Source organism: Lagenorhynchus albirostris, chromosome 10, assembly GCF_949774975.1.
Source record: "Lagenorhynchus albirostris chromosome 10, mLagAlb1.1, whole genome shotgun sequence".
Lineage (NCBI taxonomy): Eukaryota > Metazoa > Chordata > Mammalia > Artiodactyla > Delphinidae > Lagenorhynchus > Lagenorhynchus albirostris.
In genome coordinates, this window is record NC_083104.1 from 17,917,692 (window position 1) to 17,945,159 (window position 27,468).

Genomic DNA, 27,468 nt, shown 5'->3' on the forward strand with positions numbered 1-27,468 from the left:
CAGATCAAGAAACCAGTATAAAGAATAAAACAGTATTTGCCTAACTAATAGGATAAAAGTATAAGAATGAATGATACAAACTAGTAATGCTATATAAGGGAGAATTCAAAGGAAACAGAGAGACAATACATCCTAGTTAGAACAGTCCTAGTCTACACCTGGTGTTCTGCCCAGTTTACCATGTGTATCATATTTAATGAAGTATTATTAATAATTACACTAGGGACTTGCCTGGTGGCGCAGTGGCTAAGAATCTGCCTGCCGATGCAGGGGACACGGGTTCGAGCCCTCTTCTGGGAAGATCCCACATGCCGCGGAGCACCTAAGCCAGTGTGCCACAACTACTGAGCCCACGTGCCTAGAACCCGTGCTCCACAGCAAGAGAGGCCACTGCAATGAGAGGCCCCCACAACACAGCTAAGAGTGGCCCCCGCTCCCCGCAACTAGAGAGGGCCCGTGTGCAGCAATGAAGACCCAATCCAGCCAAAATAAATAAATAAATTTTAAAATAATAATAATTACATTAAAATATGCAGGTTTGGTAGACCTCTCTACTTTGTACCTCCAATTTCTCTCACCTTGTCAGACTGTTTTTGAAATGCATGAGTAATGAAGAGTCTCCTCACTTTAACACAGTTAAATCTGAAAAATGACAGAAATCTTTCTCACCTGTTCCAGGCTCAACTTAACCCTTCCCTTTCAAAGACAGTATGCAGCGGGTGGCTATGGCTGCTAACTCCTTTGCAGCTGGGAGAAGTGGTCAACACTGCTGCCACTAATGTCCCATTGGTGTACTGACCAGGTGTGTAGTAATCTGTGACTTTGTGAGATACACATAGCTGCCAGGCTATCAGTCAGCAGAGTTCATGGGTAATTACAGATTAGGTATATGCAGAGCAGTTAATTAAGACACAAAGCTAGCAATCCACCAACGAGGTGAGAAATTCAAGGTTCTCTCTCTCCCCTACACATATAAGAATGGTCCAATGAAGCTAATGGACATATTTGTGCAGTAATAAGAACTATGTGCAAATCAAAACTACAATGAGACATCATCTCACACCGGTCAGAGTGGCCATCATCAAAAAATCTAGAAACAATAAATGCTGGAGAGGGTGTGGAGAAAAGGGAACACTCTTGCACTGTTGGTGGGAATGTAAATTGATACAGCCACTATGGAGAACAGTATGGAGGTTCCTTAAAAAAACTAAAAATAGAACTACCACGTGACCCAGCAATCCCACTACTGGGCATATACCCTGAGGAAACCATAATTCAAAAAGAGTCATGTACCAAAATGTTCAATGCAGCACTGTTTACAATAGCCAGGACATGGAAGCAACCTAATTGTCCATCGACAGATGAATGGATAAGAAGATGTGGCACATATATACAATGGAATATTACTCAGCCATAAAAAGAAACGTTATTGAGCTATATTTGTAGTGAGGTGGATGGACCTAGAGTCTGTCATACAGAGTGAAGTAAGTCAGAAAGAGAAAAACAAATACTGTATGCTAACACATATATATGGAATCTAAGAGAAAAAAAAGTCATGAAGAACCTAGGGGCAAGATGGGAATAAAGACACAGACCTACTAGAGAATGGACTTGAGGATATGGGGAGGGGGAAGGGTAAGCTGTGACAAAGAGAGAGAGTGGCGTGGACATATATACACTACCAAACGTAAAAGAGCTAGCTAGTGGGAAGCAGCCGCATAGCACAGGGAGATCAGCTTGGTGCTCTGTGACCACCTAGAGGGGTGGGATAGGGAGGGTGGGAGGGAGGGAGACACAAGAGGGAAGAGATATGGGAACATATGTATAACTGATTCACTTTGTTATACAGCAGAAACTAACACACCATTGAAAAGCAATTATACTCCAATAAAGATGTTTAAAAAAAAAAGGAACTATGCATACTGCTGTCTGCTCCCAGATCCTAACAGAGTTCCTAAAACCCTTGAAAATAAAGGTGCTAAGAGAATCTTCTGTTGTAAAATTTAGTCTCTGGCCCCAGTTCCTGGCACAGAGCTACTAAATCCCTTGGAATTTCCTGGGTGATAGAAATGTCTTTTATTCTAACGAGGCAACTCTGACTCTTGGTAGGCTCCTAGATGGGGGCTGGTCACCAGAAAGATGGAGTCATGATTAGAAGCTTGGTACTTTCAACCGCACTTCCCACTGTCATTCTTTGGAGAGGGGCTAAAAGTGGAATTAATCATCGATTATGCCCACCTGATGAAGCCTCCATAGACATCTATCAACTATGGGGATCAGAGAGGTTCTGGGTTGGTGAGCAAGAATGTATCCACCTGCCGGGAGGGTGGTGCACGCAAACTCCACAGGCATCTGTGCTCAGGACCCTTCTGGACCTCCCCCTATGTATCTCTTCATCTGGCTACTCCTTCATAACCTTTAACATCCTGTGCAATATTAATAAACGAATAATCTAGATAGTAAACTTCCTGAGTTTTGCGAGCCACTCTAGCAAATTAACAGAACCTGAGGAAGGGGTCATAGAACCCTCTAATTTTTAGCCTGCTGGTCAGAAACACAGGTATAACAGCCTGGACTTCTGACTGGTGTCTGAAGGGGATAGGTAGGTGGCAGTATTGTGGGACTAAGCCCTTAACATGTGAGATCTGATGCTAACTCCAAGTAGAAAATGGCACTACTGAATTGTCGGAGACTCAGGTGGTATCACAGAATTGCCACATATCTAACGTCAAAAGCGTTGTCAGTATGACCAGCAAGCAGAAAGAGTTCTAGACAATATCTGATCAGATAAAAGGCAAAACATTTGGGACTTTCATCTTAACTGAAAGTCAGGAAAGACAACACTTTAATTAAACTATCAAATCTTCAATAAGTAGTATTTATTTCCCAAAATCAGACTTTTCTAAGTTTGTCAAATAGAAGCCTGAAAGGTATCAATAAAACTAGAAGCCTTGGTTAAAGACCTTGATGGTCTTATAATACCCATCACTATTTTTATTTCACAGGTCACAGAACAAAACTATTAGACACTTTTTAAAGATCAACGTATGCTTTTTCCTATGAAGCAGAATCTTTCAACCTCAGCACTGAGATTCTGGGTCTGATAACACTTTGTTGTTGGGTGTTACCCTGTGCAATGTAGCATTCTTGGCTTCACACTATATGCCAGTTGCGTCCCCCACTTGTAACAACCAAAAACGTCTCCAGACGTTGTCACCCCTGGTTGAGAACCACTGTTAAGAATTATTGAAACAGAAAGTGAAATAAATATTACAGAATTAAATGCAAATTTGAAGAAAAATCCCACATCTCAAAAATCTCACACATCTTCAATTACTTTTACTTAGACACCATTAGTATTTTACGTACATTTAAATAAAAGTGTGTATTTATTCAAAACTAATTTTAAGATAGTAGGAAACAATCTTAAGATACGTCCCTTTTTTGGGGTAGTATTTTCATTTCTTCTGCTTGACTAGGACTTTATGACACTTTTGAGATCTCAGCGTGTTCTCAGTATTCAGCCAACCTAAGGACAGAATGTAGTTTTGTTTTGTTTTTTTTTCTCTCAAACTAACTGGTTGTTTTGGCCTATTTACAAATAAATAGACCAGGACCACAAGTGTGTGTGGGGGGGGATTTACCAGGACAAAATTTCAAATACAGTCATAAAAATGAAAGACATTGCTCATACTTTGTATTTGAAGTTTCCTTTACTGATAAATATGCCTACCTGTCTTTGGAATGTGAATAAAAAGACAGATACATGCCAGAAATAACAATTCAACCCACCCATGATAACAAAGACTATCCTTTGCTATAATGTCCAGACCATCCTTTTTAAACAACTTGCTGCTTGAGACTGTCTTTTTCTTTTTAGAATGAGAATTTTTTTTTAATTTAATTTTATTTTTGGCTGTGTTGGGTCTTTGTTGCTGTGCGCGGGCTTCCTCTAGTAGCGGCGAGCGGGGGCTACTCTTCCTTGCGGTGCGCAGGCTTCTCATTGTGGTGGCTTCTCTTGTTGCGGAGCACGGGCTCTAGGCACGCGGGCTCAGTAGTTTCGGCTTGTGGGCTTACTTGCTCCGCAGTATGTGGGATCTTCCCGGACCAGGGATCGAACCCGTGTTCCCTGCACTGGCAGGTGAATTCTTAACCACTGTGCCACCAGTGAAGTCCTTGAGACTGTCTTAAACTCAAATTATTCCTAACACAACAAAAGTATAACTTATTTAGAAGTTAACTTTATCAAGGTACTCTATCATTTTATCAATAAAAATCTAGCCAAAAAAATTAAGAAACAAATCATAGCTTAATAAATGAGGGAGACAGAAAACTACAAATAGCAATAAACAAATGGAAAGATGCTGGCATAAAATTTAAAAAAGCAAATTAAAATGAGATACCATTTTTCATCTATCTGATTTTCAGACTTAAAAGCCTAATAATGTTCAGTACTGATACTGGACAGGTAACTTTGATACACTGTTTCTATAGGCATATGTTGAAACAAAAAGATTTCTGAAGGCCAGATAATAATGCAATAAAGTCCAACCGATAAATCCCATTCGTGCATCTGTGCCAACATAATTATGCTCACTTAAGCATTGTTTTAACTGTAAACAATCTTTAAGACCATCAAAGTGGACAGGTTAAATGAATTATAATACAGACAAAATGATGGAATACTATGCAACCCAAAAAATGATGTGCTTCAATAAGACATACACAAATTGCAGAAGTATGATATAATATTTTTTTAAAGAATTAACATATATACACATATATGCATAGAAAAATTCTATTAAGAATACACACGAAACAGGTTAACAACAGTCTAGTTTGATTTTTCTTTTTTCCTGTGAGTACTTTGTAATAAAAAACTTTTAAAACTAGACAGGCTTATCTAAAGGAGTATTAATTTCCATAATCTTTGTACATGAGTTTTTTCATATTATGGGCACAATAATAATTATTTAATTTATGTGATCCATTAAACTCAAAATGCAATTATTCTCACCAAACTTCTTGTTAACCAATATGGAGATGTGAATTTTAAAAGCATATATATGATATTCTCCATATTTAAGATACTTTCAGAAACACTGAAAGTTCTGCATTTATATTTACCACCTGTCCATATACTCACCTAATATCAATATTTTGGAATTTTTTAAAGTGGCCAAATCCTAGCTGTGGCATTCACTTCTGCCATATGCTACAGCAACTAAGATAGCAAAATCAAATGCCACAGACAATATTTACAAGAAAAGTGGATGACAAGGTAACAAGGTATTATCCCCATGAACCCTCTAGTATGAACAGTTAGGACAAGATTAGAGAGGTATTAATAGCTATACAGGAGCAAGAGAAAGACAACTTGTCTTACAACAGATTAACAGGAAAACCCATGGTTCACCAACAGTCTTCACTGGGGAAAAAAGAAAACCAGGCCACATTCTATCCACATTTAAGATTACTCCTTGCAGAAATACTCTTAATGTGCAAAGGCCCTAGAAAAGGCAGACTAGTCTCCACTTAAAGAACCACTTTGAGAAAAAAAATACCCACAATCTCAAAAGTTACCCTGGAGTCCTCATGAATAATATCCCTAAAATAAGACCAGAATAAAACTATCTCCAGAAATACTAAATTCACTTTAGCACAAACAATTCTGAATAGAAATATTTTGTTGTTAATAAAAAAGCTACCTCACCCGCCTTCCCAGCAGTACACAACAGTGCAAAAATTACCAATACACCTGTAAGACCTCTTACGTATCTCAAATTTCAAATCCTTCTATAATATGTAGTTTCTTGTTTCATCACCTGTAAATATTATCAACCTATCTCCCAATACTGCAAAGGTAAGATTTGGGGGTGACAGAATAACAAATCCAAGATGCATGTATTAAAGAGGCTTACACATTCTACCTAAAATACATACATCAGTTCATCACCTATATGCTTCATATGTATACTGCAAAATTACAATTATTGAAAGGTTTCAGCATTGGGGGTCACCAGAAAATGATCAAAATCACAAATGTTAGGGTACATCAACTCACCTACCCTACTGACCCTTTCAATAAATATCCCCTAACATAGTTTTTCTTAAACCACAAACCACCACACCCCACCTCCCCATACTTGCCACAATCCCTCCCCCAGGAAACCACCTGTGGTGTCAGTGCCTAGAAGGTCACATTATACCGTAGCACAAGGAAAGGAGGGGTGGCCAGGTATGTGGGATCTGGCTTAGGTAAGCAGCATGAAAGTCTTAGAATTTACAAAAATAACAGTGGTAGTAGATTCCTACCAAATGCATAGCTTCAAATTCTAAGTAGTTTCGTAAGGATTCTAAGATAGCTACAGTAAACAGGAAAGATGTGAGAAGACAAATGAACAAGTGAGAAGTGGTATAAAGTACTGGTTACGGGAGAATCTGAAGTCAGAATGGCTGAGTTTAAATCCCAATTCTGTCACTCACCAGCTGCACAATCAAAATTATTTAAGTTCTGCAAGCCTCAGTATCCTTATTTTTAAAAAGGAGACACCTACTTCAAAGAGTACTAGTGAAGATTAAATTAGGGTAGGCATATGAAACATCTGATAGTTTCTGGCACAAAAGAAATGTTCATTAAAAGTTTGCCTTTTAGGAAGAAAAAAACCTGATAACCCAAAACAGAAGTTCTTATGTGAAAATCCTAGTCCCTTAAAGATTTCTGATTCACCACTTTAAAATCAATCAAAGACTCTAACTAGGTAGGAGTACTCACAAGCACCACATACTACAAAAAATAACATTAGGAGAACAAGATTTAAAGAGTCAAAATACTCAAGAGGCTCCACCCCCTGAAGGGAGCCCAGACAAATCATAGGGAGATAGTACAAGTACAGGTATGCACATCTAAGTCAGACCTGGCTACAGGAAAGAAGGAAACGATAATAGCTGAAGTAAAGTTTTGGCAAGTAAAATGAACAGCTAGCTCAGTCACAAGTATAAAGAAACTTGATGAGATTAGGGAAGTCTTGGACCTGAAAACAGATCACTGTTACTCGTCAGTATGTTTTCATTCTTAGGATTTCATTTCAGTAAGCTGCAAAAACTTTTAAGTATCAACACTGGTATCAAATACGTGTTATTTTTACTATGAATTTTTATGTTTTATATCACAGTATATAAACAAGGCATCTAAGATTTGTTGAATGCCTGCTATTTCACAAAAACTCTGCAACCTAAGTGTTGTTATTCATATTTTCAGCTGGGGAACAGAGGAAAAGAGGGCGTAGGTGACTAACTTGTTCCATCATGGTCATTCAAGTAGGTTACAATGAAACAAGAATTTTAACCAGGACAGCCTGCTAACCTAGAGTCAAGCAGATTATAAGCAGAGAGACAAGAGATACCTTGACATACACAGCTCCAAGTGTGTCTTCACTACAATAAAGCTATCTCCCTCGCCCCCCCCCAACAAAGTCAAACTGGTAAGTGGTAACAAAAAAGCTCTACTTGAACTACCACATATATGGCACATTTTTTAAAAGCAATGGGTCACTATTACTATTATTTTACATTTTTATTGAGACTTAAATTAGCTCTTATACACTTTACAGTCAATGGTGTACGTTCTCAATAATATTCAATCTATTTTGGTAGGAATGGAGTTTGGAGGGTGGTTACAAGGAGTGCCAAACCCAGGCAGCCTGATACACGAAAAGGATCGCTGTGGGTGAAACCAGAGAGAACAAAGATGAGCAACTGAACACATATGAAGGCCTAGCAAAAATGAAGATCTAAAACACATTTCTCACATTCATCAGGTATTTTAAAGTACAATGCTTTCACAGGCATATGTATTAAATGAAATAACAGTCAACGTTCTCCCCTTCAACTGTCTATACTCTGTTTTAGTAAGTGATTTAAGTTTTTTTGCTATCATACTGATTTAGGTAGACAGACACAAACATACACACACACTCACTCACCCCCCAGCCCCCCAATAATAAACTCCCATATCAGAAAGGTAAAAGACCTACAGTCCACAGAACAGAGGGAAACGACTGTAAATCTGGACCATAAATTCCTCATCTTCTTACTAATAAGATGTTCTGAAGCCACATGAAGTTGGTGACAGGCTTCCAGTAATAGTCCATAAGCATTATGAACTCCAATTTATTGGCAGGCACAAAGAGGATCTCTGGATATAGATAAAAAGGCACACATGTAGGTAACACTAAAACAGACACTCTGGGAACCGCTCTGTGGCTCTCATGAGTTAGTGGTAACACTGACTGGTCTCTCTCATCCAAGTGATTCTCAATTTTTTTACTGTCTCCAAACCACTAACCTATGTAACATACTCCCAAGAGATAACATCTCCACCTTCAGCAGACATTTAATGACAACCACTGTGCCTGTGCCCCACCCTTTACCACTGTTACTGCAATACCACCCCTGGTAACTACTGCCACAACACAGACTCCCACAGGCTTCTGAAATGGAAGGAAACTTGGAAATCATCTTTTATAAGCTCCTCATTCAGTACCTGAGGGAAGTGTGGCCCACAGTAATTTAAGTGACTTACTGGAGACTAAAATAGTAGCTATGGGGAGGAGGGAGTTGTCACTATGCACGAGTCACAGCATCAAGCACTCATAAAGTAAGAACTCAGTGAATTCCCATAACATCCCTTGAGATGGATTTACTTTATTTCCCATATCTTACGATAAGGAAATTAAGGCACAGAGAAGTTGGCCTTGGTGACAGAGTAACTAAGTGGTAGAGCTGGGAATTCAAACCCAGGTCTGTCTTGTGCTCTCGTGACTCTCCAACCAGAGCTCTTTCCACAAGATTAAGTACCTCACACTTGTTTCATGAGCCAAATGCACTCTATTTATGCCCAACGCACAGACAATTCTAACTTTTACCCTCTCCCAAATTTTAGTATCTATAGCTACATATTTTCATTTATTCAAGTCCTCACACAAGCTGAGGCAACCTCATGGTATAAACCCCATCTCTGAAGTGAGGAAACAAGCTCACAAATTATTTGCCCTAATTCACACAGCTAATTCTGACAAGCTAATTTCAGAATCAAGCCATGCTCCTTCCCAGAATGACGTTACCACACGCTAATTCTCATGAAATTAGAGGACTAGCCAACTACTAGTAAAAACTGGACTGAACATGGAAAATATGAACTCACCTGCACACCAAAAAGACTGACGATTTGAAGTTAATTCCAGTCAGAAAACTGTGTTGACACATCTAGCTTCCAGTGCATCACGCAGTAGATTTTGTACCGCGTATATGACACATCAGATTTACAGGTTTGATGTGATGAAACAAATGAAAACTACAATTTTCTTCATGTTCCTATTTAATCACGGCAGTTACTAAAATATTTAGATGCAAAAGGGCAACATTTAACTAATACCTACTGAAAATCTACTGTGCTTCCTCTGTGTACCACTGTGATAATGGTACATGATAGGAATTTAGGTGGCACATGGGTAATTCATATTAATTAATATTTTAGTATTTACAGATTTTAAAATGACAGAAAAACATAACTAATGCAACAAACCACTGGTTTCAGACCTCCTTACTTCTCACAAGACTAAGAGGAAGAAATTAACATGTTGATTATACTTCTGGGGAGGGGTCAAATGAGGGCTTAATCTCTATCTGTAGTATTCTTCCATCTTAAAAAAATCTGAAGAAAAGTAAGCTGACCTCAAAAAGAACATTAAGTAAATAATTGTACAGATGCTACAAGGATGTGGCAAAAAATCCCAAAGGTAGTATGTGAAACTGACATTTTAGAAATAATGTTCAAGCGTTTGATACTATGTTAGACAAAACAAAATTCCCTCCCTAAAGAAAGCCACAGAAGAAGGATCTAACAGTCACATGGACTTAAGGAGATTTTATTTATAATAATGCAGATCTCAGTTGTTGATTACTACTACTTTTTAAGTAACTTTTATTTTCTTAGTAGTATTTCAAAATTGCTGAACACAAAGAGTTTGAAACTGCAGGGAGGGAAAAAAAGTAGACTCAATATAAGCATTATCAACACGATAACAACTACTATTTATTGAGTAAATAAATAATGTTAACACTGTTTATGAAGCAGTGTATTTCCGTGTATTATGTACTCATGCTATGAGGTACTATTACTATTCCCTTTTATAGATGAGGAAACTAACTTAACAGGGACTGACTTAAAAAGTTCTCTTAGGGACTTCCCTGGTGGCGCAGTGGTTAACAGTCTGCCTGCCAATGCACGGGACACGGATTCGAGCCCTGGTCCGGGAAGATCCCACATGTCACAGAGCAACTAAGCCCGTGCGCCACAACTACTGAAGCCCGCGCGCCTAGAGCCTGTGCTCCACAGCAAGAGAAGCCACTGCAATGAGAAGCCTGCGCACCACAACAAAGAGTAGCCCTGCTCGCCACAACTAGAGAAAGCCTGCATGCAGCAATGAAGACCCAATGCAGCCAAAAATAAATTAAAAAAAAAAAAAGAAAAAGTTCTCCTAAATAGTGTAACTCTGAGAGGATGGCAGAGGTGCTACAATTTTTCATCTCTCCAAAACCTCTTATGTCAAACGTAACTAACAGCAAACCCAAAACCAATAAGCAAAAACATTTACAACAAAACTCCCTGACAAGGTTACCTCACAAACCCCAAAATGTAAGTTAATGAGGAAAAACTTATGGTCACATGACCAGTATCATTATCAGAATCTGTACAAGAGAAAACAGAAGTCGTAGTGAACCGGAAGGGCCTACAAACAGGAGAACCACAAAATTGCCAACAGGTGTTCACAAGAAATCATGGCAGGTCAATGTGAGAACAGTAGCTGAAACTGAGATAGGTTTTGCCCACTCACAGTAATAAGTGAAGAGAAAGGACCCAGTAAGGGCTGAAAGGGACAAAGTCTTGCTTCATGAGCTCTTGAAAGTGACCCACCAGACCTCCCATCCAGAGGAGACCCCAAAGACAAGAGAAAGAGACAAGAGAGATGAAGGAAAGACAAGGTCCAAATAAAAGTATTGATAGAACAGAGCCTAGAAATTTCAGAAAGAACACTCCATATTCTAATACTTCACAAAAATAATGAGCAAACTCTGTGAAGTTAAGGACAGCTACTCTGAACCATGCCTCCTCCTCAAAGTGCAGAAAAACTATTTTCACATAAAAATGCAAAACAGAAAAATATCAAGGTCAAATCTAATATGAAATTGTTGTAAGAAAAAAGGAGAATAAGGAGCAAAATAACATCCCTCAAGACAGCAAAGGGAAGCTAGAAAGACTTGCTCAGAAACAGATCACAACCTTATACTATTTTCAAAATGAGCTAAACATATTGAGAAAAATGATACAAGTCAGAATTAGAGAAACTCAGAAAATGAAGCAATAGAATACAGCAAAGAATGAGAAAAGAATTACTTCAGGAAATAAAGACTAAACTAAAAAGCACACAAGAACAAATGATCACAACACACAATGCAGTAAGAATCCTTCAAAAGAGGAAATTTTGAAAAATCAAAATGGAATTAAATTTAAAATTTCACTTTAAAAGACACCGTTAAGAGAATAAAACGACAAGCCACACAGTGGTAGCAAGTATTTGTAAACCACATTAATAAAAAATTTGTATCCATAACATATAAGGAACTCTCAAAACCCAATAACAAATCAAACAAACCCCATTTTAACATGGGCAAAAATGCGAAGAATCAATTTACTAAAGGAGATATACAAACAGCAAATAAATAGATGAAAAGATGCTCAACATCATTAGTCATTAGGCAAATATGAATTAAAACCACTATACAATAGGCACCTATTAGAATATCTAATGTGAGAAAGATCGACCGTACTGTGTTGGAAAGGATATGGAGAAACTGATCTCAACTCCCATGATACTGGTGGAAAAGCAAATTGGCACAATCACTCAAGAAAACTGTTCAGTAGTTTCTAAAGTTAAACATACATGTACCATATGATCCAACCATTCCACTCCTGGATGTATTTTTACCCAAGAAAAAAAGAATGCATACAAAGACACATACACAAACGTTCACGGTAGCTTTATTTAATAAAGAAAAAACTGGGGCTTCCAGGATGGCACAGTGGTTAAGAATCCACCTGCCAATGCACGGGACACAGGTTGGAGCCCTGGTCCAGGAAGATGCCACATGCTGTGGAGCAACTAAGCCCATGCGCCACAACTACTGAGCCTGCGCTCTAGAGCCCACGAGCCACAACTACTGAAGCCCACGCCTAGAGACCATGCCCCGCAACAAGAGAAGCCGCTGTGATGAGAAGTCTGTGCACCTCAATGAAGTCACCCCCACTCGCCGCAACTAGAGAATGCCTGTGCGCAGCAATGAAGACCCAATGCAGCCAAAAGTAAATAAATAAATATTTTTAAAAAAACTGGAAATAACCCAAATGCCCATCAACCAGTGAACGAAGCAAGAACTGTAGGATATCCATGTAATGAATACAACTCAGAAATAAAAAGGAATGAATTGTTGATTTCTGAACAACGTGGATCAATCTCAAATTATGCGGAGTAAAAAAAGGCAGACAAAGAATATACTGTATGATTCCATTTACATAAAATTCCAGAACATGCTAACTAATCTACAGTGACAAAAAGCAGATCTTTAGTTGCCTGAGGGGAGGAGAGCACACACAGGGAGGGGAGATTACAAAGGGAACGAGGAAACTTCTGTGAGTAATGGATATATTCTCCATCTGGGGTGTGGTGTTAGTTTCATGAGTGTAGATGTCAAAATTTACCAAACTATATATTTTTAGTAAACTAAACTGTTTTCAATAATTGAAGTTTTTTAAAATAAGCATTATTAAGTAAAGCTATTTTCTAAAAACAGAAATGAGGAAAAAAATCCAGGAATTCTTACCTTAAGAAACTCATCCATCCTAAAACATCAAAGAGATCTGAACTGCTACCTTTTAGATTTTCATTCTCGTATTTACAGTCTTAGAAGTTAGACAAAGCTCAGTTTAGCCATAAATGATGACAGAAACTGCAAATTTCAGTATCAAAAGTTAAGGCATGGGCTTCCCTGGTGGCGCAGTGGTTGAGAGTCTGCCTGCCAATGCAGGGGACACGGGTTCATGCCGCGGAGCAGCTGGGCCCGTGAGCCATGGCCGCTGAGCCTGCGCGTCCGGAGCCTGTGCTCCGCAAGGGGAGGCCACAACCGTGAGAGGCCCGCGTACCGCAAAAAAAAAAAAAAAAGTTACGGAATGCCCATATTGATTTAAAAAAACAAAAAAGACTAAATAAAGCTAAATGTAAAAACACCAGCTGTTTGAATCATAAATTAAAAAATATTTTCCAAACTCCATAAAGAATCTAACACCACCAATCACTTTAATACAAAATACTCTCAGTAAATGTACAAAGACATAAAGATTTGGGGGGGTTGGAGGGGTGGACAGGGATGGGACAACTGATGACCTTTTTAAGTCCTCTCTCAGGACAAATAATTGTCCAGAAAAATCAGGTTGAATTTCCCTAGCCACTTAGTGATCCAGTCAAACAGGATATTAAAGAGCTTTCTTGTAGAAACTTTCAACTGTTTATACATTTACAGCCAAAGTATTTTATCAAAACGGGACGGCAGGGGCTTCCCTGGTGGCGCAGTGGTTGAGAGTCCGCCTGCCGATGCAGGGGACGCGGGTTTGTGCCCCGGTCCGGGAAGATCCCACATGCCGCGGAGCGGCTGGGCCCGTGAGCCATGGCCACTGAGCCTGCGCGTCCGGAGCCTGTGCTCCGCGATGGGAGAGGCCACAGCAGTGAGAGGCCCGCGTACCGCACACACCAAAAAAAAGGGACGGCAGTCTGTACACACCTGGTAAGAGGCGTTAAGTATTTAACTCCAAATAATCTTGTTTATCAAAACTATGAAGTAAAATGCTTTTCCTCTTGATACTGTAGAGAGGTATTAGTTCGGACCAACTACCAATCAATATAAATACAAATTATTCTGCATCAAGTTTTTAAAATCAAGAATGTTCTAGGAGACTATAATTCAAAGGCAAAAATTACCTTTCTTTCCTGAAGGGTTCTATTTTTTAAAAGCACTAAATAGAAATTTAAGATTGAACACATCACAGTCACATTCCTAAGGTGACTGGTAATTTTAATAAGCACCAGGGAGTTTCAGCTCGTCTGCAAGACCATTAAAGAGGGTTTTTTTTTCCCCTTTCTAAAATCAGGCCAGTTATTAGAAGGCTACGCTGCAACCATAAGCAAATCTTGTGAGAAATGAACATTTGCTAATAAAGCCAAAGAAAGTATACATCATTTGCTGAAGCTTACACTCTTTTATTAGGCCTCAAAAAGAATTTTAAAACTAGACATGAAGTAGAGGAGCCAAAAGAAAGCCCACTTTTTAAAACTACCCCCCAAAAAAACCTCTCCCCTTCCTGTTCACTGCCTCCTACACAAAGGCTACAAGGCACCAAATCTGCACTGCTCTCTACAAATAAAGTTAGCCTGAGTGTGAAAACAACTCCTAAACAACTACACACACAACAATGAACTGAAATGTTCCTCTGAAAACAGTGCTAACTTCATAGTATAAGTTTCAGATTCACAGTATTTGCAAACAAGCCTAATAAAATGCTGAGCGTATGTTAACAAGTTAGCTATCCTAGAAAGTTTACAGGACAGTCAAGATTAGCATCTGGAATTTGTCAGATAATCACCCAGAGTGCTCAAGAGAATAAATATAAGTGACACTTCAAGCACCCACATATATAAATATGACAACAAAAGGTTGGCTACAGGACAATAGGAGAAAATACCACCAATAAAAGAATCTGAAACAGAATCAAAGCCACAGAATTTGGGAAATAAGCCTGTTTGTTATGGCCAAAAACAGCCATAATGGAATATGCATTCTTCTTTTTCTCTGGTTCTTCTAGACTAACACATTCTAAATGCGCAAAAGCATAAAGAAAATCTTAACAAAGCTCTAAAATTCGTTACAGAGCACATATGAAGTAAATAAAGCATATACACTTAGTAAATGCTTTAAATTACTGGAGCTTGTGCAGTTTAGACAGATGGAGTATTCACTGCTTCTGAAATACACTTCTGTCCCTTTCCTGAGCAATTCTGAAGGATACACAGATCTATAACAACGATTACATGTTTTCAACTCACATTGTTTCTCCAGTCTTGGCTACATGACAAAGAAACTGATCCAGGACCGGACAAACTTCCTTTTTCCCCCTCTTCTCAAAATCTAGATAAGGGAAGAAAGAAAAGTTATTAGTATTTCTAAAAGTCCACCAACCATTTCCAATGCCTTCTAACAACAAACTTTCCTCTCACTCCTTCCTCATATTAAGCAGCAATTAAAAAAATTTTTTTTTAATTTAAAAAAGCCTCTCAACGAAATATCCACCTTTTACTCTCCAATTTCAAATGTCACTCTTCACAGGTAACGAGAGCCCTCCTAAAGGGGGCACTCAACTTCGCCACAAACCAGCCCTAACGCAGTGCTTCTCAAACTGTGGTCCGGGGGAACACCAGGACCACATTCATCTCAGAGACCGGCTAAAATACAAAAACCCCAGATCCCGACCCCACAGACTGTTTATTTACGTGAAGTTCATAAATCTGCGTTTTAAGAAAACACCAGCTCCCTCTCGTAGCCGTCCCCCAATGATCCTGGGTATCAAAGCCTAATTCTCAGAACGCTGAAATCATGCTCTCCCAAGTTTGAGAACCACTGTTCTCAAGCCTGTTGCTTGGAAGGCGAGCAATTCAGAGCCGGGAAGGCGACCACCTGAGAATGAGGGCGCGTGGAAAGATGACTTCAGAAGCCCTGAAAAAGGCTCCTCGAGACACTTGAAAGTTGCTTTGCCGCCCCCTCTCCCCCACCTCCAAACCTTTCACTTTTCTTCTCCCCGCCGTGGCCCGGCGTGCGGGGGCCTGATGGAGAACGAAGCCAGCCTGGGAAGGCGCTGCGGGCCCAAGACCCGTGCCCCGGGAGTGGGAGAGGGGCCGGGGCCCCCGCGAGAGCTTCCCGGCTCCCCTCCCCCAGCCCAGACGCCGGCGGCCGACACAAAGCCCAGAGCAGGGCGGGAGGGAGCTGCCCACGGGGCTCCCCGCCCCCGGGGAAGCGGGAGGGGGATGGGAGCCGGGGAAGCGCGCCCTCCCCCCCTAGCCCGGCCCGGCCCCGCGGAACCACTTGCCCCGAAGGGAGATAGGACCACGGAGGGTGAGAAGGAAGGGAGAGGGGGCAGCTACCCCACCTTTCAGCGCCTCCTGCAGCCTCTCGACGTCCATGGCTTCACGGAGCCCCTCGCAGCCTCCGCCTCCTTCCGCGGATCTCCCGGGGACTGGAAGGCCTCCCCCCACCCCCCCGACGCCCTCCCCCTCCCTTGCACACACTCCGGCACGCAGGCGACCGGGGGGGGCACCGAAGGGAGCCGGGGGAAGCGAGCGAGAGAGCGAGACCGAGAGAGCGAGCACCTCCCCGAGCCGCTACCACCAGCCCTCCAACATGGCGCCCGGCACGTCATCGCGCGCACGCTCCCCGCCGCCGTCCTCGCGCCCGCGGCGCGCCCAGACCCGGAACCCGAGAGCGCGTGCGCGGTGAGGCGTGTGGCCCCTGGCAGTCCCCCGCAGACCCGGCAGGGGCGGGAGCCCCGCCTCTCCCCCGGGATGGCCCTAGCTACCTGCGCCGACCTGAAGACGGAGTGGTCTAGGCAGGGGGGTGGGACGCAGACCCCCTGGATGTGAGTCCCTGCCATTTGCTAGCTGTGTGACCTTGAGCAATTTACTGAGCCTCTCTGAGCCTCACTTTCCCCATCTGTACGGTGAAAGCACTAGTATGGACCACCCTATAAGGTGGCTGCGAAAATCAGGTGAGAGTGTGTACACTTAGTGGTCAGAGTACGCATTTTAAAAGCACTCAGTGTTACTAGTAATCGTAGCAAAAATACCTCCTTGCCTCAATCCAAAGCTCGTCGATGACCCACCCTTGAAGAGAAGCAAGGCACACAGCAAAGGGATGAAAAGCTTAGGCAATGGAACCAGCTGGATTTAAAGCCCAACTCAACTGTTTACTCCCTGTCCGACGTACTTAAACTCCGGTAGCCTCAGTTACCTCATCCGCAAAATGGAAGTTTGTAAAACAGCCCTAAGACTTGAGTGAAACGGCGATGATGAAGCACTGAGCGCACAGGGTGCCTGGAACTTAAGCACTTAATGTGGCTGCTGTTTTTATTATCATTATGATTTTGATTACATTACATAAGCACCCAGGAAGTTACAGAGGGCAGAGACCTCAGAAGTACTCTCCCGCCCTGACATTTTACAAATGGGATAGCTGAGGCACGGAGAGCTAGTCTGGCAGCAGAACCCAGAACATCTGGCAACTAGCTAGTGTGTGGACATTTTTATTATCCTCTCATGTCTGTGAGCTTTTCAAGAAAAAGATACTGCACTGTTCCACCTTCTCTTCTCAAAGCCTAACACAAATCTGTGAAAGGAAGGAAGGGAGAGAGGGAGGAAGGGAGGACAGAAAGCTATTTCTTGACTGGTGTTAGAAGGTGCAAATTTGGACACAGCCATCACAAGTGTTGACCCTCTTAAAAGATAGTGGCTCTGACCCTGAACCTGGGTGGCAGATGTAGGCAAACCCCCCCCCCGCAAAAAAATACTTTTCTGGATTTTGCCATCAGAGAACCAGTCCCTAGTATCTTGAGACCCTTTCACTGTTCTAAGCATCCAGCTCAGATACAAATAGCCTTGCAGGGGATGTATTGGGGTGGCATCATCACAGTGGGCCAACACTTTCAATGCCCTGGATTTAGTTTATTATGGTCCCTTCCAGTCTGAAGGAGCCTACCCTCTACACAGCAAAGCTTAGCCGCCACTCTCTCTGCCACCCAGTACTCTGTTTAAGCAGGTGTCTTCCTGTATGGCCTGTGCAGGACAATACAGTTGCCACTAGCCACGTATGGGTGTTTAAATTTAAATTAATTAAAATTAAATAAAATTTAAAATTCAGTTCCTGAGTTTGTCAATGAAATTCAGTTCCTCAGTCACACTAGCCGCATTACATGTGTTCAATAGGCCCGTGTGGCTAGTGACTTTTGCACTGAGAGAAGATTCCATGATCGCCAAAAGTTCTTCTGGAACTTTCTGTTAGAGACCGTACCATGCTAATTTCTCCCACCTTGCTCTGTCCCTTTTCATCAGCTGTTCTCCTCACTTGGAGATGCCTCAACTTCCAAAAACTGGATAAGGTCCATGGAAGGAGACAAAGCACACACAGCAGTGTCAGCCGAAGGGAATCAGGGAAAGTTTCCCTAGAGGAAGTAGAAGCGTTTAAGCTTGAGAGCTGAATTCTGAGAGGAAGGAAGCCAAGGGAAGTGGAGAGGAGACGCTTTCAAAGAGAAAAACTAGGTGCACGGGCGCTGAAATGAGACAGAAGAGCCAGGTAGGTTCAGTCTGGCTTAAGCTGAGAGTGCAAGGGCAGAAGAAGCAAGGGATGACGCTGAAGAAATATTTTCTTTGGTTCATTTCTTCCTTCTTCCTTGGAATTCTTCTCTAGCCAGCATGCTTCCCAATGTCTGCGATTGCTAGAGCCTCCTATTGGTACTAACTCCCTTAGAGCAAAACAGAATAAAATGTGACGTCCAGCCTCCACGAATGACCCTGAAGATCCTAGCCTCCTGGGGTTCATGCCCCAGTGTAGTCTTCTCCCAGGTGAATCAGGGAGAGCGGGTTCGTGTGAACAATAGCGTGGCGGAAGGGGTGGTACTTGACTTCTGAGGCTAGGTCATAAAAGGTGCTGAGGCTTCTGCTCTGGGCACTTGGATTGCTCTTTCTAGAGGAAGCCAGCTGCCATGTCACAAGAACATCAGAGCAGCCCTGTGGAAACGCCCAAATGGAAAGGATTGATGGCTTTAACGTGAGTCCTCCAGCCCCAGGAAATCCTTCCGATGACTGCAGCCCCAGCTGGCATCTGGACCGCAACCTTATAAGGGATCCCAAGTCAGAACCACCCATTTAAGCTGCACCTCAAGTCCTGACCCACAGAAACTATGAAAGATGACAAATGTTTATAATTGTTCTCAGCTTCTAAATTCTGAGGTAATTTGTTACACAGCACTAGATAAACAATGCACAAAGGAGAATATTAATAGTAACAGCTAATATTAAGTATTCTCTATGTGTCTAGCATTCTTCTAAGCACTGTATAAAAGTATTTAATTTAATTCTTGCAAAAATCCTATAAGTGATATATTTTTTAAAATATTTATTTATTTTTGGCTACATTGGATCTTCCTTGCTGCACGCAGGATTTCTCCTTTCTCTAGTTGTGGCGAGAGCGGGGGCTACTCTTCGTTGTGGAGCACGGGCTTCTCAGGGCGGTGGCTTCTCTTCTTGCGGAGCACGGGCTCTAGGCGTGTGGGCTTCAGTAGTTGTGGCACCAGGGCTCAAACCCATGTCCCCTGCATTGGCAGGCGGATTCTTAACCACTGCGCCACCAGGGAAGTCCCCCTATAAGTGATATTATTATCGCCACTTAACATAAGAGCAAACTAAGGTATAAAGAAGTGAACTAACGTGTCCAAGGTCACACAACTACACAGGCAAGGGACTGACCCATGATTCAAAGCCAGACTGGTTTCAGAGGCCCAGACTCTTTCTGGTCCTCAAGAAGTTTGCAAATGACCAGGAAAGAAAAAAACATAATTATAGACTCTGATGCAAAGTAGAAGGCAAGTATGCAAATCAGGTGGTCAGAGGCCTGCGACATCTCTTTCAGGCAGAGATAGAAGTTTTACTATTTGGAAGGGCCTCACTTAAAGACTGGAAAGGATTTGCACCAAAAGAGAAGAGGCTTCCAAGGCAGAGGGAACGGTATTAACCAGGCAAGCTGTCCGTGAGGGCCTCCTAGGTACCGCAGAGAACGCGTGCTTGAAATCTGTTCCCCCACAGAGTCAGGGTGTAATAGAAGAGATGTCCCTTAAATGCAAACATGCAAGAAGACTGGCCCGTTCCTCTGAGGGTACACAAGAGGGGAAAAGCCTGATGACACAGAGGAGAAGGTAGAAGGTAGAGACAGGAGAACGGGAAAGAGAAAAGAGCTGGGACTGTGTCCGAAAAAAATGTGCAAGGATCTTCAAATAACCCCAGGGAGAAAGACTGGAGTTGGGCCATCCCTCTGAGATGAGCCTGTGGGGAGGGACAAGAATGGGAGATTGAGGAAAGGTCTAGAAAAATCCACACACCGTCTACAAGGGCTGAAGGGCACAGAACAGGCTGTGTTAAAATACGAATAGAAAGACTTGGAGGCTCTTTGATTCTCATGGCCTTTTATCCGTGCTTTCTAGTCCTTATTTGTATATCGCAACGAGTGCCAGGATGAAGCTGAGGTTGGAAGGTGGACAAATTAGAGTGAATCCAGGTTTCTAAACAAATAAGAGAATAGCTTCACCTATCCACAAGGTTCACTTTTTTCCAGAGACTTTCAAAAGCTAACTGTTTCTTTATTGGAAATAAGGGCAACAAAGGGTGTGCTCCGAAAGACCCAGCGTTGTGTTCTGTGGTACCATGACAGTGTGGTGGCCACTGGCAGCCACTCTGGGCTGAAGACCAGTGTTAAGAGAGGAGGCTGGCAGACAGTAGTTAGTACTGCCTGGGTGGATGCCTGCGTGAAGTCTCACTGCAGTAATGGGGGTGCACTTCAAACTGTGTGAACGAAATGGGAATTTATGAGGAGGGAAGGGCGCGCCATAGGATCAGGGACTCTCCGTTCTGGAGGCCAGGAGTCTGAGATCAGGATGTAAGGCAGCCCACATTCCCTCTGGAGGGTCTAGGGAAGAGTCTGTTCTTTCCCTCTCCCAGGTCCTGCTGACTGTCGGCATTCCTTGACGTGTGGCTGCATGCATCCCTCCCATCTCTGCCCCTGTGATCACATTGCCTCTTCTGTCTATCACTTCTCCCTTGACCTTACTCTTAAAAGGACACTAGTTATTGGATTAAGAGCCCGTCTGGTTATCCAGGCTGATCTCCTCAGCTCAAGATTCTTAAATTACATGTACAAACACTCTTTTTCCCAGGAAGATAACAGTCACAGGTTCCAGAGATTAGGATGCAGACATAATCATTTTGGGGCTACCATTCAGCCCACTATAGTGATTAAACGATTTTTGTGGGAAGGTCCTTTGAAACTTTGTAAATGTCCCATTTCTCATCAAATTTTCACTCCTGGGTTCTCGCCTCCCTTGACGTTTCTTGGCTGAATTAATTATGACTATGATGGTTGCCAAATGGTGGTTTTCTAATTCCATCGTTCCTTTTACATTTATTAGTTGGCATCCTACCAAAAGGAAAGTGTCATCTCCTGTCATTGTTTCATGTTTTATTTATAATAATTTAGACTCACTGATTCCTATTTTATTCAATGGGTTATGATTCATTGCTATCATTATTTATTTTGATACCTAAATTGTCCTATACTTGGCCAGTGGGACCTTCTTCAAGCTGGCTTCTGCATCCTTTTGACAAGTCCCCATCAGTCTTGGAACACTTCTTTATTGTCGGGTACAAAAAGGTATTCCAGGCTCATCTTGCATCTTCCTTCCCCGGCCCTGGAATTAGCCATTTCTCCAAGAAGCCCCAATTCCTTTTCGTGGAGAATGCTATTTAGAAACCTAGATGAGGCTGCTAGGGTGTCCATGACCATTGGGATGTCATTGCTTCTAGGCCCTCCACATATATATTTATTTCTATATCTAGCTATATCCATCTATCTATCTATCTGTCTGTCTATCTATACACAGATAGATAGTGAAAACTATGAGTTCTCAGCTTCCAATTCCAATCCAACACAGGAGGATTCATTCTAGTTTTCTCCCTTTCCATATACATAACTCTCCAACATTGAACCTTGTGTGTGTTGCCATTCTCCTCAATTTATTCTTTTATTCTATCAATCTCCCTGTTATGCAAGTGACCTATCACCAGTCCCTTTAACAGTGGCCTTTCTCACCTGTCTTGGGCTCTGACACCCTGCACCAGGCTACTTCCCCCCACCCCCTTGCAAATTCCTACTTTTCTTGGCCACACTTAACTGGTTTGAGACTGAATTATTCCAGGAGGAAGGGTAAATATTATTAGTATTTATAATGATAATAATAGTCATTTTAAACTTTTCAAATAACTGATAAAGAATGTTTTATAAAGCAATTCAAAGACTACAGGGCAAGCAAACATCCCTTAAGATGCTCTCCCTCACCCAATACCCACCACAGCTAGATGCAGCTTTATGAGTTTGCGGTAAATCTTTCCAGATGTTTCTTAGGTGTTTACATGTCTCACCTGTAGTATTACAACAGCCTCCAAATGTTCTCCTGCCTTCTGTCCTCGCCTTCCTACAATTTAGTTTCAACACAGCAGCCAGGGTTCTTAATAAGAGGATCCGATCATGTGCCAATCCCCTCATTCCACTCAGAGGAAAAGCCACAGTCCTTGCCCTGGGGCCTCTATGCACAGTCTGCCCCTCCCTCCCCCAACCTTGTCTCCTGCCCCCAGCCCTTCTTCAAGCACTCGGGCCTCTGTGACCTCCATGATGTACTTTTCACCTGCGAGTACACTCCCCACTTAGGATGGTGCCCTAGCTCTTCCTTCTGCCTGGATCCCTCGTCCCTGGGATATCCACGTGACCCTCTCATCCCCTTGAGTACCACCTTCTCAACAGAGGCCTACTCAGGCCACACTAAGTGCCATGGCGCCCTCCATCTTCCCCTGCACCCTTCAACCAGCTCCTCTCTCCCCAGCCCCTATTTCTTTTGCTCCTAGCCCTTCTCATCTCATATTATGTAATTTCCTTTTAAAATTTTGTTTATTGCATGTCTCTGCATCACTAGAACATAAACACCCTGAGGACAGAAAACTCTTTTGTTCCCTGGTTTGTCCCAAGTGTCTCGAAGCTTTGTGCAGTGTCTGTAACACCACAGGGGCTCAGTAAATATTTGGTGCAGAGCTTCCCTGGTGGCGCAGTGGTTGAGAGTCCGCCTGCCAATGCAGGGGACACGGGTTCGTGCCCCGGTCCGGGAAGATCCCACATGCCGCGGAGTGGCTGGGCCCGTGAGCCATGGCCGCTGAGCCTGTGTGTCCGGAGCCTGTGCTCCGCAACAGGAGAGGCCACAACAGTGAGAGGCCCCCGTACCACAAAAAAAAATAAAATAAAAAATAAATAAATAAATAAATATTTGGTGCATAAACATTTATTGAAGTAGTTCTTCTTGGCTTAAATTTATCTCAAAAGGTAACGCATTCTTCTGCAGTTTGAGTTTTGGTTTTTTACTTAACAATATGTCTTGGGATCTTTCTGTTTTATTTTAGATATACTAATTAAAATCTTATTTTGTGTAGTACTTTGAAGTATAGATGGAGTATTGTTATTCAACCAGTCGTCTATGAATCACACATACAACTACTCCAGTTTTTCTCTATTAAAAACCAGGCCTTGTATAATTCAAATCTCAGTGTCCTCCTTTATAAAATAGACAGTATTCACCTCATAAAAGACTGAGGATTAAAAGAGATCCTGGGGTAGGACTTGGCAAATTTTTTTTTTTTTTTGACTGCGTTGGGTCTTCATTGCTGCGCGCCAGTTTTTCTCTAGTTCCAGCGAGCGGGGGCTACTCTGTTGTGGTGCACAAGCTTCTCGTGGCAGTGGCTTCTCTTGTTGCGGAGCACGGGCTCTAGGCACGTGGGCTTCAGTAGTTGTGGCATGCAGGCTCAGTAGTTCTGGCTCACGGGCTCTAGAGCGCAGCCTCTGTAGTTGTGGCACACGAGCTTAGTTGCTCCGCGGCAGGTGGGATCTTCCCGGACCAGGGCTCGAACCTGTGTCCCCCGCATTGGCAGGCGGATTCTTCACCACTGCACCACCAGGGAAGCACAGGACTTGGCAAATCTTTTATTGCATTTTTATGCTGTTATTATTACCTGTGCTACTGCAAGCCTCCTCATGACCATTTCTCCAGGACACTAATTGTTGGAGAGGCACGTTTTTTTTTTTTTGGAGAGGCACGTTTTTAATCAGCAGTGCCTATGACCTTCCTCAAACAGAGCTGTCACCTTCCGAAAGTATGTCACTGTACACCCACTTGTGGACTCAGTAATTTTTGTCAATCTGATGAGTACGAAAAATAATACCTCTGTGTTGTTTTTTGTTTCCAAGATGTACCTGTTAGTTGGAATATTTTTTCCTTTTTTTTTTTTTTTCTGCCAAGAGTGTAATTTCATCTTTTATTCCAACTCAGTCCCTAAAGACTTTCCAGACAACCACAAATCACATTGATGGGATCTATCTTCTGGGTTGTCACAAGCTATGCCACTTCTGCAATAGCCTAACTATATGTAGATTTTGTTAGTGTCACCACCCAGAAGTGTGGAGTAGGAAAGCGGGGAAGGAGTCAGCCTCGATCAGCAAAGTCGCAGACTTAGAACATAAAGCTGAGCCCAGGGCCCAGGAAATTCTGAGAGTGTGTATTTTATGCCAGACACTGGTCTGTGGAGACTGTGGTGAGCAAGGCACAGTCTCCTGGATCTTACAGTCTAGTGGGACAGAGAAACGTAAAGGAAGTAGACAACTAAGTAAAGGCCCAGGATTTATAGATTGTAGTAAGTTCTAAGAAGGAAATAGGGCTTCCCTGGTGGCGCAGTTGTTGGGAGTCCGCCTGCCGATGCAGGGGACACGGGTTCGTGCCCCGGTCCGGGAGGATCCCGCATGCTGCGGAGCGGCTGGGCCCGTGAGCCATGGCCACTGAGCCTGCACGTCTGGAGCCTGTGCTCTGCAACGGGATAGGCTGCAACAGTGAGAGGCCCACGTACCGCAAAAAAAAAAAAAAAAAAGAAGGAAATATACAGGATAATATGGTATGAAAGCCATGTGGGGGAAGCCGCTTCGGGTGGGGTGGTCAGGGGAGATCTCTCTGAAAAGGTGATGTTTGGGTTGAGACTTGAAAATGAGCCATGTTGGGAAAGAGCTGAGGAAATTAAAGATGCAGAGACTTTCAGACAGCAGGGGGAAAGATGTGTTCAGGGAAACTGGAGGAGGGTTGGAGGATGGTGGGTGAGGGAGAGCAGAGCAAGGATAAGGAAGCCGGAAGCTGGAAACTGTGATTCCTTCTGAGCCATGTTAACGAGACTGGTTCTCATCTTTAGTGTGATAAAAAGTAGGATGTTTTAAGCAAGGAAATGGCATGCTCCAATGTGTGTTTGTCAAAATCACCATAGTTTCTTGTCTCATCTTCCTTTCTAGGAGTGCCTAGTGCCTTCTCTTCTTTCAGGGATTTCCAGTTCCTGTCATTTCCTCTAGCATCCTAAAATCTATTACTGATGACACACCACCTAGACTGTCATTCTCATGGTTTGGAGTGAGTTAGCATTACTCGGGGAGCTTGATAAAAATGGGCATTCTAGGCCTTTACCCCAGAGATCCTGACTTAGTAGGCTGGAGGTAGGAGCCAGAAATATCCATTTCATCAAACTCCTAGGTCAGTGGTTCTCAAATCAGTCTGCATCAAAACTACCTGGAGGGCTTATGAAAACACAGATTACTGGGCCCCACTTCTAAAGTTTCTGATTCAGTAGACCTGGGGTGGAGCCCCAGAATCTTTGACTCTTCTTTGTTTGTTTAATTTTTTTTAATATAAATTTATTTATTTATTTTTGGCTGTGTGGGGTCTTCGTTTCTGTGCGAGGGCTTTCTCTAGTTGCGGCAAGCAGGGACCACTCTTCATCGCGGTGCACGGGCCTCTCCCATTGCGGAGCACAGGCTCCAGACACGCAGGCTCAGTAGCTGTGGCTCACGGGCCCAGTTGCTCCGCGGCATGTGGGATCTTCTCAGACCAGGGCTCGAACCCGTCTCCCCTGCACTGGCAGGCAGATTCTCAACCACTGCACCACCAGGGAAGCCCTGTTTGTTTAAGTTTTATTTTTGTCTGCATTGGTCTTCGGTGCTGCGTGTGGGCTTTCTCTAGCTGCGGCGAGCGCGGGCTACTCTTCATTGCGGTGCGCGGGCTTCTCATTGCGGTGGCTTCTCTTGTTGCAGAGCATGGGCTCTAGGCACGCAGGCTTCAGTAGTTGCAGCATGTGGGCCCTAGAGCGCAGGCTCAGTAGTTGTGGCACGTGGGCTTCGTTGCACCGTGGCACGCGGGCTCTTCCTGGACCAGGGATCAAACCCATGTCCCCTGCATTGGCAGGTGAATTCTTAACCACTGCGCACCAAGGAAGCCCCCCCCAGAATCTTCATTTCTAACAAGTTCCCAAGTAATATTGATGCTACTGGTCCAGGGACTATGTTTTAAGAACCACGGTCCAGGGTGAGTCTAATAAAGGTGATCCCTGGGACCACACTTTGAGAAACACAGGCCCAGGGACTAAAGCTAATCTTGCTAGTATTCCATAAGTGTTCTTCCTAATATCTCCCAGACTCTCTGGCCTCATCTTGGCCCACCCACTCTCTGCACTAGGCCAACCCCTAGCATTCTTTGCTCTTGGCACAGGAAAGTTCTCACCATTGCTAGAACTCGTCATGACTGTGCACTTGCTGGCCTTTGCACATGCTGTTCCTTCTCCTTGTAATGCCCTTCCCCCAAGCATTCCCTTTAGACCCTGCTCAAATGTTATCCCTTCTGTGTGGAGTGTTCCTCATCTCTCTGCTAGACATTTGTTGCTCCTTTCATTGGATTGCCTGACAGTTTGCACATATCTCTAACATAAGAGCATGAAAACTTTTTTGACCAAAACCAGTAGAAAAAATTCATTTTATATTGCAACCTAATAAACATATACTGATATATTACATAAAATTAACATACGATTTTATAAAATAATACTTACCTTAACATGCACGCTGCTATTCTACTTTTTTTTTAAGCTGGCTGTAACTTTTTAAATTGATTGTGGTATGAAACACACAGCTTTGGGGGCTTCCCTGGCTCAGTGGTTAAGAATCCGCCTGCCAATGCAGGGGACACGGGTTCGATCCTTGGTCCGGGAAGATCCCACATGCCACAGAGCAACTAAGCCCGTGTGCCACAACTACTGAAGCCCACGTGCCTAGAGCCCGTGCTCCACAACAAGAGAAGCCACTGCAATGAGAAGCCCGCGCACCGCAACAAAGAGTAGCCCCTGCTCAAGGCAACTGGAGAAAGCCCACGCACAGCAACAAAGACCCAACGCAGCCATACATAAATAAATAAATAATAAAAATGTAAAATGGACAAAAGGTTTGAACAGACTTTTTACCAGTGAAAACATATGAATGTCAAATAAACACATGAAAGGATGCTAAACATCATTAGTCACTAGGAAAATGAAACTGAAAACCACAACGAGATACCACTTCATACTCACTAGACTGGTGAAAATTAAA

The 27,468-nt window shown here is 42.8% G+C and overlaps 1 protein-coding gene across 3 annotated transcripts in view; it reads right to left on the reverse strand.

Moving 5' to 3' along the window:
- Positions 1-27,468, reverse strand: part of LOC132526842 (glucoside xylosyltransferase 2) — a 154,739-nt gene that overhangs the window by 37,857 nt on the left and 89,414 nt on the right. For 2 of the 3 annotated variants that reach the window (XR_009542718.1, XM_060161343.1), the window contains exons 1-2: positions 16,313-16,518; positions 15,216-15,297 (exon numbers count right to left, since the gene is read on the reverse strand). Coding sequence is in view for 2 of the 3 variants with exons in the window: in XM_060161343.1 (XP_060017326.1) it covers positions 15,216-15,297; positions 16,313-16,346 (116 nt within the window). In the remaining variant the exon portion in view is untranslated. Of the gene's footprint in view, positions 1-15,215; positions 15,298-16,312; positions 16,519-27,468 lie in introns of those variants that run through there. The other variant, XM_060161345.1, reaches the window with a different exon arrangement.